Source organism: Trachymyrmex septentrionalis, unplaced genomic scaffold (genome assembly GCF_001594115.1).
Source record: "Trachymyrmex septentrionalis isolate Tsep2-gDNA-1 unplaced genomic scaffold, Tsep1.0 scaffold16, whole genome shotgun sequence".
In the NCBI taxonomy this organism is placed as follows: domain Eukaryota; kingdom Metazoa; phylum Arthropoda; class Insecta; order Hymenoptera; family Formicidae; genus Trachymyrmex; species Trachymyrmex septentrionalis.
In genome coordinates, this window is record NW_017304758.1 from 3746952 (window position 1) to 3761985 (window position 15034).

General features: G+C 35.5%; 1 protein-coding gene across 3 annotated transcripts in view; it reads right to left on the minus strand.

Annotated features, from left to right (window-relative positions):
• The window catches only part of LOC108746040 (apoptotic chromatin condensation inducer in the nucleus-like), a 75401-nt gene that overhangs the window by 14456 nt on the left and 45911 nt on the right, over positions 1 to 15034 (minus strand). For all 3 annotated transcript variants that reach the window (XM_018482532.1, XM_018482530.1, XM_018482531.1), the window contains exons 7-11: positions 10059 to 10380; positions 6319 to 6545; positions 4764 to 5023; positions 1959 to 2262; positions 36 to 170 (exon numbers count right to left, since the gene is read on the minus strand). In XM_018482532.1, the coding sequence (XP_018338034.1) occupies positions 36 to 170; positions 1959 to 2262; positions 4764 to 5023; positions 6319 to 6545; positions 10059 to 10380 (1248 nt within the window). The remainder of the gene's footprint in view (positions 1 to 35; positions 171 to 1958; positions 2263 to 4763; positions 5024 to 6318; positions 6546 to 10058; positions 10381 to 15034) is intronic.

Consider the following 15034-nt stretch of genomic DNA (forward strand, 5'->3'; position numbering starts at 1 on the left):
CAGTCGTTTGACCGTGAGCTACGTGCGCTACGAACCTGCTGGTGTAGCCGCCCGGCGTCGACGTCGTCGTCATCGCGGCGCCGCCGCCGCCGCCGCCGCCGCCGCCGCCGGGCGTCGTCGTCGTCATCGTCGTCACGGATTGCGCGGGGCTGCCCCTCGGTGACGAATACCTGAGACACGAGTGATCGCTAGGAATTTTCTCTCTTTACTCTGGACTTTTGGTTTACTATGCTACGAGTACTACTACTAGTAAGGGATAAGTGCTTTTAGGATCTGGCCTGATTGCGTTCTCGAGAACGCAATCTATTGAGGGACGTATACAATAGCACGTCGGCTTCGATAATCTTTCTCTCTTTAAGATTGAGGTCACGTTTATTTCTTAACTGTTACTGGCTGTTAAGCAAGCTTATCGCGCGTCTTCCATTAGGAATACTGAGACGCGAGATTGTACGATTAATGAGCTTTGTTGATGTTACCGCATGTATTTATCTTATTCTATATATCTCGAGTTAATTTAACATCTAGTTAATTTGATTTTCGGTTACATAAGAAATAAATGACGAATACACGACCGTCACTTTATAATTTTATATAATCTGCAGATATAATGATGACAGTTAATCTAACGTCTAACGTAAACTAAATTATAGAACGGAAGTCTCTCAGTTTTTAGCTAGAATAAATTTGAGCAAAGTGTGCTGAAGGACATTTTAATTGAGCAATCAATTAATAAAAATAAAGGTTAACTGATTTCTTAGATGGAAAATGGATGTACCGTTCTACGCCGCTTCTCGAGGACAAATGCGTGCTCACGATCAAATTTACGCGTCCTAATGTATTACAATTCATCGCCAGACTGAGCGGCTAATCAGTTTCCGCAACGCTACGTGGAAAGTTTCTGATAGCAGCGGGCGCGATGGGGAACGCGAGCCACGTGATTCTTTTACAAAAGTCGGAGGGAGTCGTCGGGTCAGGCCAGGGAAAGCACTTATGGCTTTGCCTGGTCTCTCCCTGTTCTCTCAACCGCCTCTCGTTTCCTTAGGCCACAGTTTCGGGCTACGAGATTGCGACTGTTGAGTGAAAGGGTGGGGTAAGCTTACTTTGAAATTCAGGGCGAGTGAGCGTATTCGCATGCTCTCGAAAGCGACGGAAGAGAACGTTGGGATGCGTGTGCGCGATGTTGCCGTTGCTCGTAACGAGCACAAATAAACACGCGCTAACACACGGAAACTCTGTGATAGTTTCTGCGAACAGCGACCGTGCAAATTGGCAACATCGGATTTTTGAGTACCGAGGGGGGAGAGAGAGATAGATAGAGAGAGAGAGAGAGAGAGAGAGAGAGAGAGAGAGAGAGAGAGACTAGATTAATATAATAGCTTGAAAACTATGTAGAAGAGTAAAAAAAAAAAAGACAGAATTGCAACTGATCTTTTCAATTCAAAATGAAAAAAGGAAAAAAAATTCAGATATTGAATAAGTAAATATTTAATTTACACTTTTTGTTTTGCATTATGATAAATATATTGTAACTTCTGCAGAAAATTTTCCTATATTTTCCTAATATTCCATTCTTTTATTAAAGATAACCTCACCTATTAATTTCATCTCAAGTATCAATTCTTTTTATAATCTTTATTGTTATTATATTGATAATGTACGTTTTATATATATTTGATAACACGAACGAATAAAGATTTGAAACATTAATTGTCCACTATGAATAAATTTCTATGATATGATATCACAGTCGTATAAATAAATATTATTTCTTACATACATTAAAACGTAATTTAAAACGTAGCTTTTTATTTACAATTATATAGATAAAATAAGCATAAGTTTCCAAGATATCTTTTTCGAGATTAAAGTTGACACTTTCTTTTTTATAATTATATTAGTTGAGGATTAAATTTCTCACTTATCATACGGATCCGTTCTTAGAAATGAGAGATACTTGCCTGGTGGAAGGCGAATCTTCCTTGCTTCCTCTCCTAGCTTCAGCGCTGCGAGCAAGAAGAGGCCCAATGTCAGTGCGCGCCATGGCGGATTCGCTTCTCTGACGATCTTGAGAAGCGGCGGAAGTCGTAGTTGGAGTAGTCTTGGACGGATGACCGTCTGTTTCCGACTCTTCCTCTGTGTCCGACTCCGTCTCCTCGGAAGAGCTGCTTGTCTCTTCATCTTCGTCCTCCTCCTCTTCTTTCTTTTTCGCCACTGGTTCCTCACGCGGCGTCTGAACCGGCGGTGGTGGAGCCGCACGGTTACCTGAAAATCCAAAAATTCATGTTGATGTGATTTCCATTTTTAATCTCTCTTGATGGAATTATAAAATTTAATTTACAACTTATGTCGAATTTAATTTATAATTTCATCGAAAATGATTAAATTATAATTAAATCGTAGATAATAATTGCAATTATTTTTCTTTTCTTACAATCAGTATGCACTTCGTAATTAATGATAAAGCTGATTCAACATTAATCGCAAGTCAATTACAAGCTACTCTTGACATTTCTGATTGGCTGTCGTAACAAGCGTACATCGATTAGTCGATTTATAATGTAGAATCAGCTTGAAAAATAAGATTTAAACACCTTTAATAAATATATTTTAGAATTTTCTTTTCATGATCAAAGGTATTTTGCATTTTATAGGAAAATTAGTCTTGGCAAGGAATTAATACAAGGAAATGACGTAATGTGAACTAAGGAACACAATCATAGATAAACGATGAGATGAGCGACAAGCGGTGAGGACCTGTCGCGGCGCATAGGAATATGCGTTTATGCAATCTCAGGAAGAGAGTTGTCTTTCCTTTATGTCATCTACATGTTCACAGTTGACGGAAACGCGACGCGAAAGCGGACTGATCGTATCGACCAGTGGAAGAGGTCGGAAACAAGAGGTAGTAACGCGAATATCGCCACGTCCGCCTGCGTGTCTCGCTTATGGCGAAATACGTTACCTCCGACTTAACGTGAGTTTCAGCGGAGATATGACAACCGGGATACAGCGCCGGAAAAGCGAAGCGACAACATTAACTAAGAGCGCTGAATGGATAATTATCATGCCGCGTACTGTTCCGCGCCTTTGCTTGCCAGTTTCAATGAACTTCCGAATCTTGGAATATCGCACCAGGCTTTGCCATCGCGATTACATTTTCGAATTGCAACGCCGCAATTCGTTGCACATTCGGATGGCGCTCCGCGCAGCAGTGTTTTACGCACACCCTTCGCATACGGAATTGCAGGGCGATTGTGATGGATATGTGGGCATCCGCAATCGAACATGGACCGCCTTCTACATCAAGCCCAATGTTTGTTTGTTAAAGTTGAGTCAGGTACAGTCGTCCGCGAAAAGTGATTGGAATTGAAAATTTATACTTTCCGTATATAAAAGTGAATATTATATACATATGAAACAGTAAATGACGACAGTTCAATAAAGTCAATATTTATATTTAACAATAAATTCTATAGATTAAATAAAAATTTTATCATTCTATCTTAATTATTTTCTAAAAACGTATCTATTTCCTATTAAAATAATTTTTTTATCCAGATTCCAAGTTTCCACAAACTTTTTCATCAGAACATTTTTTTAATCAGAATTTATCAAATAATCTATTTAATTAAATATTTAACTAATGTCAGGCAATGTAAAAAAGAAACGTAATACCATTTTACTTAATTTTATATATTGAAAGTCTCGTTTTGGCGTTTCTGAGGAACGACGGAGTTTTCTGTGCGAATTAACTTTCACGGAATAGAGGCAGAAGGTTAAACACAAATTTTGTCTGTACATCCAATTTTCGCGAGGTGTTCGACGGAGTACTGAGAAGTACAATACAATAGATGAGCTAGGCGGGATTAGCGTACGAAGCGAGTAGAGACGTGCTTTCAATTCTCCTCGTATAAACAATGGGTAATAGGCGTACAACGAAATTGGGACGTGTCGCGGATAGAACGGGTTCTACCTACGAACATGATAAAAGGGTCATCCCTTCGATTACTACGCATTGCATTGTTCCCTATTCCACTGCAACATGTAAATAAATTCTATGCACAACCCTGCTGGATTTGCAGCCAGCGCTGTATATGCATCTATTAAATTGCAATTGTTTTCTCCTTTTGGTAATTAAAGAGAGTCCTTCAAGCACAAAAGTCTCCCAGTAAAAAAGAATTTTGACAACGAAATCTTATATCGTTGCACTAGTTATGCTAATAGCAAGAAGTTATTAATTTCTGAGTTTATAAGTATTTATTATCATCTCCAAAAAGTCTATTCTTGACAAGTAAAAAAACATTTGAAATATTTCTTTCTCACAAAAGAAGTAATTTTTTAATAGCATCGTCGTCGGAATATTACCTGTTAATTTTAAACTTAACTGCTGTCTAGTCTGTTTTGAAACTTTGGGTTTTAACCTTAGAACGCTATCGTGCATAAAGTTTGACATGCAAGTGTGTAAGGTCATTGAGAGCTTAACTATGCCTTTAGTCAACAGGATCGAATTCGATAGTGTTGCTTCCTTCTTTTCTTTCAAGTTAATAGTTAGATTATTCGCGTTTATGAAGATCTAGATTATAAATATCTCGTCATTTATTATTAAATATATATTATTAAAATATTTATTATTGCATTGATTAAGAGTAACCTACTTTCTTGATACGTAAAATTTTGCATATCAATAGCACTATATAATACAATATCGATAACATTGTAAAATTCTGAAGAATTGCATTCTTAATAATTGTCTAGTTAATTACCTGCGCCTAAAAAACGGCTCTGAAAGGGCGGTCTGGGAGTCGGCGGGGCAGTGTTCGATGGCTCTCTACCGGCTGTGGTGGAAATAGTGGTCGTCGTGCTAGTCGGGGGTGCTTTCGACAGGTACTTCTGTTTCATCTCCTCGGCCGTGAACGGCGCGCCCGTACTACGTATCCCTGATCCCCCCGAGCTTTCGGATCCGGTGCTCGAGTCCGATGAGGCACTCCTGGCCGCGGGGGGTGCGTGAGTTTCCGAAGTTCTCCTGCGCAAGCAACAATATTGCAAACAAGCATGTTAATAACGCAGAGAACTCGAACAAGTTACTTGTTTGCGCCGTAACAACGTCGCGCCGCGCGAACTCCGCGCTCAAGTTCGATGTAACGCGAGTACTGCTAGTTGACTGTCTCGTGGTTACTGTCGGCGTGATTAATATCTACGTGAGCAAACAGATCTTCGAGTCTTTCATTCCTTCGAGGGACCATGTTGATTTACCGTTCTTAATAAATAGGTTTCACCAGAATCGAGTAAAGTAGTTTTAATGAGTTTTCCATGTCTTGATTGTCTTAATTTTGTAAACACGATTTCGGTACGACGTTCCAAGACGACGTCAAGTTCTGATGGAGAAAACAACTATTGTGTCATTTCACTTATACATCGTTGCGCGCATCCTGATGAAAATTTTTCTTAGAATTCTGTATACAATTTTTCAGAATTTTTATGTAAATTTCTGGTTTTCTGTATAATCTTATAACTTTTTCGAAAGTTTTCTTTCGAAAGATCTTCTCAGATCTTTTATACAAATTGAGGTACTTTTCAGAAGTGCCAGAAGAAAGTTTACATTTTTTTTAGAATTGTTCATATACGTGAATTTTGAAATATTTTAAAACTTCTACGTTTTCTCGTTCTCTAATTTTTAAAGGAAAAACTTATAAAATCTGAAAAAGTTTATTGTATTGCTTCAGAAATCTTTATAAAAATTTAAAATACGACAAATTTTTTAAAAATGTTATAAGATATGAGAATTTTTTCATAGATGATCACACGTTTATTGGATATATTAATTTTTTGTAGATCTTTTTAACTGAATAGTTGTTTGGTGTCAACGTTGTTGACTGGAATTTTTATCAAATAAATAAGAAAACATCAAATTATGCGATCTAGACACTGATGCCTAATAATATTTCTATGTAAATTTTCAAATGCACCTTTCAGTTATATAAACTGCTGACAGATTACCATCAGATTTGCAATGCAATCACAAACTGAAATAATAATCTCACAAATTAAATTGATCGTGGCTTTGATAATAGATCTGCTTTTTTATTGCTGCACTCTGAACCGGTGCAATAAGTTCAGAAAATGCAACAATAAAAAACAGATCTGTTAAGACGCTACTAGCATTTTCAAATATATTACAAAGAATTTAATGCGAAAAACATTGTTCCACCAATATCTGACCACGACTGGGTCGTTTTTTTGAGCACTTTTCAGTCATTTAGCTAATCTTTAACTTATTAGAATTTCTATAACAAAAATTTGACAGATTTGTTTGTTTACCTGACAATAGCTGGTCTTCTGACCGGCTGTTCCTCGGGTTCCCGTTCCGGAAGTTCCCGTGGTGGCGGATGAACGGGGGCAGGCGTCGAAGTCGGCTGTCTCTCCTCCACTGTCTCGACGTGGACGGTGGTCGCCGCGGCATTCTTGTTCTGCTTCTTGATCCTCGAGATCTCGTCGTCCTCGCTTGTCTGTCTCGCCATCGCGGTCGGTACCTTTCTCACTTGTACCTGCGTGTCAAAAAATCACTTATGGCGAGAATTACTGCGGCGTTCCGTCACATTCCACCACGGTTTAATCGCGATCGAACCTCGCTCAATTCCCTTCGTGATTTGCAATCCGAATCATTCCCCTCGAGTGGCCGAGGAGGGCTTTACGATCGGGGGTGTCCGTTCGCGCCAGCCCGCTCGATGCGCCGAGCGATTTATTGGGGCCGCAAAATCCACACGTGCATTTAAATGCAACGTTATGACACGTACGCGACAGGTGGCTAATACGTGAATCGGCACGGTAATTACATGATGCGCCCCGCGAGCCTCTCGCGAGTACGATAATAAGCAGGTGTGCGTGATACGGGATTAAGTGGGTGGTGTGTAATGATGAAACGTAATAATAAAAGTGTAAAATTACTGTATTGTTACCTTACATTCGCAGTATTTCATATAAAATACAACGTTCGATGATATGGGTCAACTCACTCGATATATTACTCTTTTTCTCTATCACTACCATCAATATCCTATCTATATATCACACGTATATTATATTGGCTATCGCTTTACTGATATGCGCGAAATCATAGAAAATTGACGCTATATTTCACATAATGATGGGCACTTTGTTGACCGCATTCGTAGGAATGACACTCATTCGTCATTATATGTAGCACTTTATATAAATCATCATGGACTAAGATAACATGTACTCTCGTTTACATGTACGAGTTAATGTTTGTGTTTGTACGTTCATTGAGCGTTTTGACATCAGCCGCTATCATCCGAACAATGGGATGCGCGACATCGAACAATTTCGTTCGTTGCACTGGCCGTCAGCATGGAGTGTTCGTGCGCCCATCCATTTATTTCTCCTGCCATAATAAGGGATTCCTTTGCGCAAAAGTGCGGAGGTATCACTGTCAAAAATAAATACGATGTCGTCAAATTCACAAACACTCATTTAAGTCGTGTTCTGACACGGAAAGAACGATTTTGCTGAAATATCTAAAAATTTAACTAAATATAGATACGGATCTAAAAATAATATTGTTGGGCCACTAAATAATTATGTAGAAATCTCAAGCATGATGAGTAATATTGAAAAATGTTGACATTCTAGCAACTACATATATATATATATATAAAACTCTCTAACTATATATATATAAATTAGTAAAATGTCAAAATTTTTTGCAATATTGCTCAACATGACTTTCCCATATAATTAATTTGATGGCTCAACAAAATTATTTTGGAATCTGTATCTAACTAAATTTGTATACATATACTTCAGCAAAAGTCCTTTCCATGTAATTAATTAATTATTTAATTATGTAATTATTCATTGTTAGCTCGATATCAAAATTTATAAACTAAATCAGAGAGTCGTTCAATTTAAGAAATTATTTCAATATAATGTTATGTCATAATTTATATATTTTTACAAATTTTCTAATCTTACACATATAAATTGAAAAGAAAAATGCAGAATTATCGCGTTAAATGTTTTTTTCGTTTCACGAAGTTAACATACTTTAGATTTTCGTGTTGTGTATTATTAATATCTGCACTAAAAAAAAGTATGTAACTGTAAAAAAAAAGTATGTAAAATTGCATAAAAATTATACAATTTATAGTGAAAACATCTAAATTGAAATTTTTACAAAACGGAAAATTACAATAGCAATAGTATTTCATAATTTGAAATGTACAAAAATACAAATTTTTTTTTTAAGTTTAAAAAATATAATATAATATAGTAGAGTAATACCACACATATTATGTTTTTACATTTGTAGCTTAAGAAAAATTATATTATATGTAATTCGTTGGCGAAAATTATTATGTAAATATTTCTATAAACTTAACTTCAATTCTAAATTTATTTTTGCAAATTATTTAATTACTATAAGAAAAAATTTTATTTGTTGTTACATTTTACAAATAAATAAAATTGTAACTTGTGTAAATATACATCTGTAATGGTAGGTCCCAAAATTAAAATTCATTATAATTGTTGTGATTCTACACGTAATTTTTTTGTGCGTGTTCAAATTGCGTATCAAATTAGAGAGACCTCAGTATTTTTCCGAGTGTTTTCTAAAAGTACATGCAAGGCTGATTAAATAACATTCACTGAACACACTCATGGCCGTAAATTAACTGTATCGTTGATGTTTAGCCGTTTAAATATTGATACGACGCAATGATATACGATATATCGATAAGCAGAGAACGGCGATTAAATTCACTGATACGCTTCTCTGTAGAGGATGTACATTTTTCGGCGTAAAAAAAATTATGCCGGCCAGAGGATTTGCATATAGATGCCGAACGATTGCTCGATTGTTCGATTCAATCAACTGAGCTCCGTGCTGCATCAACATTTAAAATATGAACGTCGAGGGAAGAAAACAAATAGGTCAATGATGTAACCATGTGTTACATCGATAAAAAAAACACGGATGTCCGTCGAGGATTATACGTCGATTGGTACGTATCTATTGATGCGAATTTTTATAAAATTATTGTTCTCACGAAACGCGAAACAATATATCAGTGTAGCATTTATCAATAGCTTCATATATTCTTCAGTATTATCTCTACATCGTTATAATTTTGCAGGGATTTTTAGACTCGAGTACATATTACTAAAATAATGACACTGCGCTAGGGGCAGTCACGTTTTTAATGCGAAACCTATCATAACAACGGATGTTTATGGGAGGAAAGCAAATCGATATCAATAGAAGAACTGAGCGATCTAAGACGGCTTGTATACGAAGGGTTGAGAGAGGCCTTATATAGAATTCATATATAACATAAAAATATATTTCGTATGCATATAGCAAATGTATCTGGATTACGCTGTCACCTTGAATTTTTATTAGCAATGAAAGCTGTATATATTTATGACATGTATAACAATTTTTTACTCGAGAACGTACGCGTTATATGTTTAATGTCATATTTTATTTCGAGATATTCAACGTCGCGTTGAGCTTGCCCAACAAAACCCACTATAATTTTAAATATTTGCAATATTAATAATAATTTCGACTTTGATTTGACAGATAATTAATTATTTACCATAGAAGTATAGGAAAATATGTAGAATGTATGTATACTTACCAAAAAATACAGCAATTGTATTATTCTCAAACTCTTGTTAACGAATCACCATATTAAATGCAATTTGTGCAAAAACGATGTCATTACTTTGACCAAAATTAAACAACAACTTCTTCACCATATATTTAGTCCTATCTAAATAATATTAAATTCCTTTTCGTTCGCAATTATCGCAGATATTTTTTATACACAAGCAATGTATTATACATTATCTGCTAAATAATTTCAATTAAACAAGCTAGTTCAGAGCTAAAACAAATTGGATTCTCTGCGAAGTCTCATCCACAAGATTAATTTTCAGATACAAAAGCGCGACTAAATTGGAATTTTCAATCTTGACCCATTTTAGCTCTGAAGACCTTAATACTTATGCCGTCAGAAACTTGTTGTTCTAACCTGCGGCTTAGGTGGTTGTGGTTGCGGCATGGGCTGACTAGCCGGTTCCTCCTTCTTCCGCTTGCCAGCCCGCTCGCACTCCTGCAGCTTCTTCATAACTCGTGGCGAGTCTGTCAGGCGAAATATACCGGACAACGGACCGCGTGCGGCATCCTCCGTGTCCAGAACGCGTTCCCGTAAGCTGGACGACTCCGGCGGCGCCGACGTGAATCTCACCGTTGATCTGGAGTCACCGTCGGAATCATCACCGTCCCGATGCCGCATAAATCGACTTCTATACCTGGACTTGTTCCTGGGTACCTCGTACTCCGGGGCATCGTACCTGGCACACACATACACACACACGCATACACACGCGTACTGCGACGACGTCAATTAATTAAGACCGTTGCCGAGAAAGTGATTCTAGATTTGGAGAAATCACCGACAGTAATTTCTACTTGCATTATTAGCAATTCACTTTCACGAGTTGGAAGCGGATCGATAAACTATTATTGGAATAAGTGGCTTTATAATTAGATGTTTTTGACCGATCGTTCAAAAAACAAGTGTTTCTTGTCAAATCAGGAATTAATTTTTAATGATTTATAGTAAAATTTTAAGGCAGTATTTTTCAATCTTTTTTCAATTCGCGGCACATTAAGTAATGAGCTAAATTTATTGAGGTACATCATGAGATGCACACGCTTTAGTGCTCAGCATAGGTCTTTTATCAGATACCGCTACACAATTCAGAAATAAATAGTAATTTTTTTAAGTTTAAGTTTGTATTTTTTTAAAAAGTGTTTTTATTGCTCCGCTCGAAATGATATCGCTACTTAAAACTTAAAATGAGAGTAAACGCACATAATATAATTCAGGTAATTTTCACAATTTTTTAAATACTTTTACTTCCTTGCCTTTTACTCGCTTTTTTATTTATTTCTAAATTGTTTCACTTTTTTTTACCTTTTCTAAAATTCTTGCGGGACCAATTAAAAAATCCCGTTTATGTAATAAAAAAATCGAAGCACATTTGAAATGAAATATATCCTGATGTGTTTCAATTTACTCCATATTAATCTTCAATAAACCTTGCTCGATTAATATGCTAGCGAATATGTTTTTTCAAACGCGAAAGTTTTTTATAAACAATATTAATATCGTAATCTTATTTAACGTTATATAGATATATAAGATTATATAAGAAAAGGTTTTAAGATGTCTATCTTATATTAGATATTATGGACTACAGTGTAAGTAGATCAAGTCAGTCAAAGGTCAGACACGAGTATCAACTTGGATCGTGTGAGAATATAAAAAAAAACTCCCTTCTCCCTGAAGACAGATAACAACTTATCATTTTCATGAGCAGATCTCGCAAGAACACGTGTCTCTCTGATATATGTCACTTGAAATTATGACAAGGGAGAGGGGTCAATGACAAGCCCTACCTAGACTGAAACGCGATCTGCTTTATAGTGAGATTATCTCTGTTCGATTCGAGAGGATTGCCGATGACAGGACGAAATGATATTAGAGAACCTCCATCTTCTACTCCTATATCATCTTCCATGATATTCTCTCGAATCTCGCTGATAGGTGCTTTCAAATTTTCGCCCTTATCTTTTAATCCTAAACATCAAAGAATACTATCAGCGACGGTGCCATACGTAATATTCCAATAGCAAAAAAATATATGTATATGTAAAAATGTTTTTTAACTAAAGGATTGTAATTTGAAAACTAAATTTTAATTGAATTCGTTCGTTGAAATCAATTCTAAGAGATTATAATAGTACTAAAAGATATCTAAAAATTTAACAAAAAAACTGAATGAAAAATTTAAATTAAATAACAAGTTTGATTCTTGCATTTAATAAAAAAAATATTTAATTCATTACATGCGCTTATAAAATTTAAAAAATAACAAGTTTGATTCTTGCATTTAATAAAAAAAAACATCTAATTTATTACATGAGCTTATAAAAAATTCTGTATGCAGTTTTTCCTCTCTTCTTTTTTCAATAAAAGAAAACGTGAGAAAAACAATGTTCTTTACTAATCAATTTAGAAAACTGTGTGGCAGCTGTACGCGTAGCGAAAAATCAATAGACAGACCTCGAAACAGGATATGTACTCACTCTATACAATAATGATCTTTATCAAAAATTGCTAAGAGAATCAGGATATGTGTCAATTTTTTAATTAAATTTAAAGCGTCAGCAATTTGCCGAAGGATTGCAATATCGCGTTCCACAAAATCTTCTGCAAGAAATAACCTTCACAGATTGCAATAAAATCCGCCCAAAGCGAATGGCCAAAGATAAATAATTAGATGTGAGCTTTGAGAGTTGACTGCTTTTAGATCGTGGGTTGTAATTATTAAAAAAGTTGACGTCTTGCATTTTTAAGTGAGAGTTTTAAGAATCCTTCAAACAATTAATACTTTAAGAAGCAGCAAACAATGGCTGCTTCTTAAAGTATTAATTATTTCAACAGTACAGTATTATACTGAGGAAATGTAGACAATATAAAGTTTTTATAAGTAGTACTTTCTAATTTATAATATATTAATTAAGAACGTTAAGACATTTTATTTTAAATTTATAAATTGTTAAATAAATGTTATCAAATTATTAAATAACTACAAATTTATCTTGATCGAAATAAATCTAAATAATAATTTTACTTAATATATGACACTAAATAATCTCTTAATAATGTATAAGTATTATTTGCTACAATTGTATGTATAAAAATATGTATAAATAAAACATATATGGATACGTTTCATATAAAATCTCTTGAGTTTTTAATCCGTCTATCTGCATTTGCACTATATATTTGTAGTATCATCGGGTATTATCGATTTTAAGTACTTAACCATTTAGCTACATTTCCATGATATGATATCAGGCGTTGTCACGCTTCAAAACGCTGGCAAAGTACACACGCCAGAAATTCCGACGGCAATAACGGTCGTTTGTATATTTCAGTTTTTTCACGTGACGCAAAAAGCGATTGAAACGCGCGCTTTTCAGAACGTATTGTGAAAAAAAAGTACGAATAATGGAATTTTCACTCGAATATCACAAGGCAAGTGTCAAAAATAAACACCGCAACGCGCGTACGTTTCGCATACTGTGAAAATGCATCGCACGAGATTCATTTACAATTCGAGCGATATCTGGTTCGCGCGCGATCGACAAATTGATGAGACCTTCACCACGGCAAATAATGGTATTTTCTCTAATAATCGCGCAAAACGATCACGATTGGCGTAATTATATAACAAATGGAATACAGACGGCACGAGGCAGGGCACCCGCGATTGGCGTATGTAAAGCAGGTCTTTCCAGTGCGCGAGACCGTTAATTACTAAAAAGTACGTGCTCGCGCGTACCTGAAGCATTTAATTTACATTTTGACGAGGCCGCTTAATAAAACGGCCTCACGAGATGTTCTAACGACCGATATTGTATGAAACAGACAGTAATTAAATCCGACGCGTCTATTCCAAGTTAAAGACGTTTTTTAAGCAGTTCCTTTGAATCGAAATAGAAGGAGAGAGAGAAAGAGGAAGAGAGGAAAAAGAGAGAGAGAGAGAAAGAGAGACGAAGGAAATGAATAAATGCCAAAACCAAGCGTATTTATAACTTACGCCAGAATAAACATGCGAGGTATTTGCAGAAAGTGCACTTTTCTTCGATATGCAAAATACTGATAAAGTCTGTTGCAGGAAATTTTTGACGTTGTATAAAATTATATGTTATATGTAAAAATAAGACTAACAAATTTAGAACATGAAATGTCAATTAATTTATTAATACGACAATCCTTATTAACAAAGATGGCTCTGTTATCATCTTTACAACATTCTAAATTTGATTGTTGATTTATTTTTACATATTGCTTTGCATATCACGAGCTATATTAATATTTTAAATTTAGTATATTGAAAGAGTTTTGTGGTCATTTTAATTCAAGCCTTTTTAAGATGTATATATTAATAAATATATTTGAGATCTGACCATCGATTGAAATTATTTAATGTACCTTTTATCAAACATTGGAGCGTATATTAATTAAAATGCAATATTTTTCCCTATATCACGACTGTTTCAATTAAAATTAACAGTCGCACTTATATCATTTAATATGTTGTGTGTAAAAGAAACATGTAAAAATTGTAATTTAGAAAATAATTAACATTATGAAGAGTGCAATAAAGACTGCTGGTAAAATTAAATCCGAGGAAAGTTAATATATTCAAAATTGTAATGGCTGTCTCTATCCGATTAAAAGGATCTGATTAAAGATATTCGATTTTAACCTGATTAGTCTAATCGTACCGTAAATATACGCCCCTCCTCCTCGAACTTGCTAGGCACGTACCAATCATTGTTGCGCGCCGATGGCATTCCTGCGTCGTTTCCGCTGTTGCGCGAGTAGAATATTAATACGTTCCATTATCTAACGCCTTGCAGCAAAAAGCCATGGTATTATCGGTTCAATCTGTTACACCTTCGTAGTAATAAACAATAAAACGTCGCGCGCGTGTGCCTGGAACGCTTTTACCCCGGTTCGATTCTTGAAGAAATATATCGGTCACGATTGTACGAGCAGCAAATTGTTCATGGTCATCTTACAGACGTATTAGCGCGACACGTCCTCGTTCCGTAAATAAAATTGCGAATTTTCACTACGGCTGATTTATCGTTTCGAAAACAGACTGAATCTCGGCGCTATAAATCAAGGAGTGGCACTCGATCTCGGGTCGTCCAACGATCCAAGGACACTTCTTGTCTCCATTGACCGTCTTGCAATTTTAAATCGGCTCCGAGACAAATTGATCTCACTAATAAATAGTGGAAGATATGGTTTCCCTGTCTGAACATTTATTTTTATAATCTACTTACACTGGGTACTGATCGAAAAGTCGAAACGTATAGGTATAGTTTTTTTTTTTTTTTTTTTTTTTTTTTTGAAAAAAA